This window comes from Platichthys flesus, chromosome 3 (assembly GCF_949316205.1).
Source record: "Platichthys flesus chromosome 3, fPlaFle2.1, whole genome shotgun sequence".
In the NCBI taxonomy this organism is placed as follows: Eukaryota; Metazoa; Chordata; class Actinopteri; order Pleuronectiformes; family Pleuronectidae; genus Platichthys; species Platichthys flesus.
This window is the reverse complement of record NC_084947.1, coordinates 17,970,039-17,976,742: the sequence shown is the minus strand read 5'-3', so window position 1 is coordinate 17,976,742 and position 6,704 is coordinate 17,970,039. Positions and strand designations below refer to the sequence as shown.

At 44.1% G+C, this 6,704-nt stretch overlaps 1 protein-coding gene across 1 annotated transcript; it reads left to right on the top strand.

Moving 5' to 3' along the window:
• The first annotated feature begins 533 nt into the window (after positions 1 to 533).
• Positions 534 to 5,818, top strand: LOC133933872 (tetratricopeptide repeat protein 28-like). The gene is made up of 3 exons (XM_062381115.1): positions 534 to 869; positions 3,849 to 4,148; positions 5,795 to 5,818. The coding sequence occupies exons 1-3, from the start codon at positions 840 to 842 to the stop codon at positions 5,816 to 5,818; spliced, it is 354 nt and encodes a 117-aa protein (XP_062237099.1). The 5' UTR covers positions 534 to 839.
• Positions 5,819 to 6,704: the final 886 nt, after the last annotated feature.

Genomic DNA, 6,704 nt, shown 5'->3' with positions numbered 1-6,704 from the left:
CAGAGTAGATTTTAAGACACATTTAAAGATGATTATTCAACATGTTTTTTTGTCTAATAAGTATTAATGCTCAGTAAAAGTAAACATTCTAAATTTATTGTGGGATTTCCCTCCGGCCGACGTTGTTATTGTTGTTGTTGTATACTGTAATCCTGCTACAGTGACGTAATTACTGCCTCAGAAAAAATGCATTTTGCTGACGAGTTTTCCCTCCCCTGGTTTTACTAACTGAACAAGTGGGTGATTTTGCTTCAGCTTGTGACTCAACCTGGGAATACACTTCTGGGATGAAATTACTTTAACAGTTTTCCCCACTTGTCTTAATGTACAGGTGTTGCTCAGCCCGGATTGGGGCACCAATTATACAGGTGCCCATTTGCCATCTCCACCACTGACCTCACAGAATCTATGAACGCCTCTGTTTGAATCTCACTGTTTGAATGACTCGTCAAGAAGTTGACAAACAAAACAAATCACCAGAGCCAACTTTATAAACTTCGCCAGCATATATATACCGGGACACAGTCCTGACTCAGACTCTCTCGGACCTCCTCGCACAGAAAGTCCGCTATGGCACCAGGGGGAAGAGAGGGAGCAGGAAAAAAAGGAAAAGATTTGACAACATGGCGCAGTTTCCCTGAGCAAAGTTTCCCCTGAACGACCCGCGGCTGCGCTCGGTTCGCCGCCTTCTCCTCGCGGTTCGTCGTCTGCGCCGCGACGTGGACGTGTGCTCTCTGGCGACACTCGGAGCAAACAGTGGATGACAAACAACGAGTCCCCGAGGAGGGTGGTGGGATGAGAGCGGCGAGAAGAAGCACAAACCGCAGCAGGCAGACAGGATGGAGAAGCCAGCGCCTCTCAAAGGAAAGGTAGATACACTGAAAACAACCCGCTGCTCCGCCAGCTGCCATGTTTGTAGTCGTTTGGCACGTTGTTGCCTCCTGAAGAAAACTTTTCCTTGAAAGGAGATACCGAGATGATCATTCCTGCGAAAAAGCTCGTAAAAAAACAAGGAGCTCTATCGATTTTCCAGTCATGCAAACTGCCCTGTGCTGCTGTGTGTGTGTGTCTGTATGTGTATGTGAGGGCTCTTCTATTCAACTCTAACTGAGATTTAATGTCAGTCTGCATCAACCTTTATTCAACCTTTATTCAGTTGTTGCAGGAACAGAGAAGATTGAGCTGCCACGGATTCTCACAGTGGCAGTAAGTTTGTGTGCAATAAATCCACAGAATTCCCACAAGACTTGGAATAAGTGCAGTCCACTTCTCTGAGAAGTTTCACGTCTCATCCAAAAGGCTTCATCAGCTCTAGAAAAAGGTCTTCTCCACAACTATTGGACGAGAGGCGAATATCCTCAAGAAACCAGAGTGAGTCCAGTTGCCTCTGTGCAGTTGTACGACCCCTGAAGATGCCACGATCTGGATGACGGAGAACTTTCACAGATATGTTGCTACACACTCTGGGACGAATTCCCTCCGACTAATACGAGAGCATATAAGAGGAACCCTGAAGACGAGACTTGAATTAGTTTTCTAGAAAAACAAGCAGGTCCAGTTGCTTATCCAAGCTTGTACAACTCCTGAAGATACCACAACCTAGATGACTGAGAACTTTCACAGATGTGTTGCTACACAATTTGGAAAGAATTCCTCTTCGCCTAATGTGGGAGTATGAGAGGACTTGTCTAGAACTGATCAAGCCTTTTGGATGAGAGGGGAAACGTTTGAAAGTCCAGTCTTTTTCACACTCGTACAAGTCTTCAAGAAACCATGACTTGGATGACAGAGGATTCTCCACAGATAAGTGCAGGCCAGAGTATATTTGCCTCCAGAGAGTTCATCTCTCTCTCTCCTTATGAAGAGGTTGGTAGGGTTGTCCTGTCCTCTGTGTTGGTGGAAGGCCCTCATTATCTCCCACTCTCCACCCTTCCTGCCCCACCTCTGCCTGCATACTGCAGGCAGCCCCCAGTGTTTTGAAGCAGATGAGACAACACAGATCAGACCCTCTTGATTAGTCCGCCCCCCCCCCCAGTTCTGCCAACCATCTGAAACAAGCGTCTGTGTGAAGGGGGAACCTACGAGCTCTCAGGGCCCTGGATGCACTGATCTATAATGGATGTTTTCTTGACATTTCTGTGAGATCAAGACTTTAATGTCAGTATGCATGACAGTGCTGTCAGTTGTGGTTTTGGCTTCACTCGCTCAGTCTTCTTGTCTGTTTCCTGAGGGGTGGGGATAACCTCTCATGGCACGTACTGTAGGTGATTTCTGCAGCTTTATTATTCTTCTGCTAATCTGTGGGCGTTGAATCAGGGTTATGCTGCACAATATGAAACAGTGGACGCTTACAAAAGTCCAGCCAAAGAAAAGCAGGAAGTCAGTCCCCTCTAATCTTTTATTGTCTTGCCCTGGAAATACCTAATAAATGATGATCTCAAAGAGAAGAAGTAGAGAAAGGTGGAGACGATGGAGAGGTCAAAGGGTGTGCGAGAAAGCAACAGCTCGGCATGGCAGTGTAAACTTCTTGGATCTACTTTATACCCACAGCGCTCATGTCTGCTGCTGCTGCTGCTGCTGCTCCCTAGGCCTCTGGAAGTAATTACCCAGCCTGCCCTCTCCCAGAATTCAGTCTGTGGAGGAGGTGTGGTGAGAAAGAGGTATAATGGAAGCCGGCCCAAAAAACATTGCAACCCGAGAGGAATTTGATGATTCGCTAATACTCAGCAAAGCGTCCATGTTAAATGGATACGCCGCTCAGCCGCTTAATCAATCAGACTGTATTGGTCGGATGCAGCTACAGTATGACTTATCAATAAGATAATGGTTTTGCATTAAAAATTGTTTGCCAGTCATTTGGTTGAGGAGTGTAACAAGTTTGAAATGAGTGGGGAACAATAATAGATTCAGTCCCAAATTCATGCATTCACAGACTTTATTTTGAAGTAATTGGATGTAAAAGAGAAAAAGCAGCAATCCTAGTGTTATACCCCAAACAGAGAGAGAAAGGGTTTATTTTGGAAACCTTCTTTTAATTTAGTTCTGACAGAATATACCCCAAAAGATACATGTTCATTCAGTTTTGTATGATTAATCGCAAAGTCCATCTGTTTTTCAGCAGGATTATGCAAAAAATTACTGAATGGATTTACACAGAACTTAGTGTAAGGATAGAATAATGGGCCAAGAATAAAACCTATTAAATTTGGGGACTGCAGTATTTTTTTTAATCACTTTCTTTTACATAGCAAGATAGTTTTTTTCCCTCCAAATTTTCATAAATTTCCCAGAGACATAATTGAAGAATTTTGAATCCTGATGGAAAAAATCTGGTATATTTAAGGAACTGTTGAATCTATGAATTTAGATGCAGCTTAATTGAATTAAAGGGGCCTTGGTGGAGGTATTCACTTCACAGAGTGTCACGGTACTTCTTTGACAGCAGACATTGGTATTGACTAACTACCAATGGGTCTATTAGATTAGCTTGACTGAGCCGGCACACGCAGTACCAGGATCCTGACACTGGCTAAACTAAATGGAATTCAATTTGGACATTACTAATATGATTAAGTACCACCATGCTTTACCTGCTATCAAATGTCAATATTTCTGTTGTACAAAAATGTTTATTGAACTCAACCATCACATTGGACTTCACATACACACGCACGCATGTACATTTATATATTGTATACATAGTTTGTAACACAGGTCCAGAAACCCCCTTTGCATTTATTATGATATTCCTTCCCATCTCAGCTTCATGATCTCTATACATTGTGAAGGTCCAGTGGAGCCGTGCTTGATCTTTCAATCGTTCGCTCTTCTTTGTCTCCTTTCTCCAGTTTTCAATCTTCAGCTCTCGGGCAGCGGGCAGACCGATGCTGTGTCTTGTTGGGGACGACGTGGCCGCGTATGGTCTCAGCAAAGCAGAGTTCATGGAGAAAGTGCAGCAGAGCAATGAGGCGTGTCAGCGCGGTGACTTTGAGGCGGCCGTTCATTTGTACAGCGAGGCCCTGCGAGCCGACCCACAGAACTGCATCCTGTACAGTAACCGTTCGGCAGCTCTTCTCAAAATGGGACAACACCAAGTGGCTCTGGAGGATGCTGAAAAGGCTTGTGAGCTTAATCCCAAGTGGCCCAAGGTAAGTGTGTGTCTAAGGCTTAAACTATGCGTAAACGGAAACCAAAGATAATATGTTGCAACAATGCAGCCTCGTTTTGTTCTTGTCATGGTGCATATATAAGACAGAAATGATTGAATTTTCTTAAGTGCACCAATAGCCTGAGGTCATGCTGTGGAACACTGCGCAGTTCACACTACACGACTTCCTTTCTTATGATCGGGAGTCTTGCACTTGTTGTGAGCTCAAACTACATGACTGACACACCAATCACGAAATCACACACGAGAAGAGACACGGTGAGTCTGACTGATCCTCCGCCTCCTTCTCACAGAATGACGTATCAAGCAGGAGGAGGTGAAAAACTTCAGTGGACAACACGCTTGTTAAGGGTACAGACCCGAGCCGGAAAATGGTTGGAGTTGTAGCCGACTATGACTAGATTTTCAGCAGGTTGGAATTCTGATTGAGTCTGTGAGGCGTCAGGGACCCGTTGGCGAGCCTCTGTAGTCTTTGAAGAGCTCACACATAATGATTGGCGACTGTCGATCAATTGCCAATGGGGGGCTTTTGTTGGCAACTTGTAAAACTTGCCGTCGACTGACAAATTGGGCTGAAAATCGTGAGGTGTGAGCCAGGCTATTAGTTGCATGATTGACATGGGGACTTGCTATAATAAAGATGTGTGAAATCAGGTTCACAAACATACTTGAATGTTGCTAAAAATGAAAGTGTTGCTTCCAGAAGTGACATTTTGGTGTTTCAGATTCTCGTCACATTCTCAGTCCTGGGTTTTCATTCTCGTGGTCGCCGATCAATGCAATTTTCTGGGGTCTTGTCTTTGAGCTTGTCCAGGCCGTGTGGACTAACCTGCGATAGATTTCACATTACTCAGCCACAGAGATCACTCGGAGACCAATTCCTCACAGTGATAGAAACGCATTGATCCCATGATTTAGCGTGGAGCGATACTTTTGTCTTCTCAGAGGGAGATTGATGATAATGTGGTAGAGTGGTATTGACGATGATATGTCGCCACCGATGATGCATCAGTGGCCGCCTCTCTTAGATCTGAGGTCTTGTACCTTTGGTGCTCAGGTAGGTTCACTTCTCTCATGCATCTCTGCATTGAGAACCAACACTGTCACTTGTAATTACACAGATAACCTTGTCTTCTTTTTGCATTTTTCCCATAGAATATAGGATTTTCAATGGTAAAAGGACTTGGAAGATAAAAACAAAATTCATCCTGTCATCACTTATTGTTCTCTGTAGTTCTTCATATTTTTATGGTTATGAAACTCGCTTTCTTGGTGTTATTTCGACATGTGTTTCAGTACAGTGCCTTTTCTGTCATTTGGTTTCCAGTTGGAAAACAATGGCCTGCACTTCATGTCATCGCTTCTCACTCTGCAGCATCTAAGGGGTACGTCTTGTTAATTCAGGAGAGATTTCATAAACTTTGGAGGCCGACATCGCCAAACTATAGCTGTAAATCACGGCCAAAATCATTCTCCTTTCTTCTCTTTAAATGCTATCCAAGCACAATGAACTCTCTGTGGGCTGACTTGGGGGATGGTTGGCTTAATCTAGACAGTGTAGCTCTGCTTATTCCAGGATTTAGCGGCTGACAGCTTTGACTCTCATGTTAAAGCTTGTGCTTGCAGACTCAGTGTTGGTGTATAGCCTGAGCTTTGTTTTTTACCCGGTAATACGAGACAAAAGGATTAATATGTCTGTGGAATTGACAATTTTATAGTTGACACAGAGGATTGCATGCTCATGTTTTAAGTCACTTGAATCACCTCTAGGGGTCAGTCTTGTCATAGAAGAAGCACTATTCAAGTGTTGGGCCTGCACAGGACAAAAATGCATTTAAGCAATTCAGTTTCCAGTTCATTTTTTATTTTTTTACATTGAGTGCGTTCCGCGAAATGTTGATATTCATCGTGGCTGGCTTTCATCTTCTTAGCAGAAATGTGCTTGAACATCATGCAGAATATAGTGGGGAGTGTGTTTCTACTTGATAAATGCACAGTTGGAGTTCGAAATCACAACAGATTCATCTAATATGTCAAGAAAAATAAATCAGAAATTTGCTCAAATTAAACTAGTCTTCTAATTGTCTAATTGTAGTTTCACACTTACTTTATACTCTGGATACATCACAACACCTATATTCAGTTAGTGCTGCCTCACAGACCTGATTCGGGTTGTGGTCTTGAAACTTGGCGCCTTGGCCGCAGGGAAAGACTTCAGCGTTGTACACTCCATCTGCTGAGCCGGGGTGTTTAATGAAGGACCAGGGATTAAATCACAGGCAGTGTGTTGGCATCCAGATCCAGTGCTCGTACACAAAATCATCAATCATACCTCCCGAGTATGACTGCACTTCTGGACCGGCCCTGTCAAACGGTGACAGGCAACGCTTTTTCTGCCGCCCCAAGCACCAGCGAGCAGCCCACCCTCCTGAAGCCCGCAGCCACGCAGCCTGTGAAGGAAGCCCCCTGTCTGATCTGTCAGCTTTCCCCTGCCAGAAAACACACTGTGAAAGAAGAAAGAAAACGTGTGGATTAA

Coding starts and splice junctions, on each gene's coding strand:
- LOC133933872 (XM_062381115.1), top strand. CDS start 840: ATGGAGAAGCCAGCGCCTCTCAAAGGAAAG. Junction 870..3,848: donor CAGCGCCTCTCAAAGGAAAG/GTAGATACACTG, acceptor TCCTTTCTCCAG/TTTTCAATCTTCAGCTCTCG. Junction 4,149..5,794: donor TTAATCCCAAGTGGCCCAAG/GTAAGTGTGTGT, acceptor TTGTGCTTGCAG/ACTCAGTGTTGGTGTATAGC.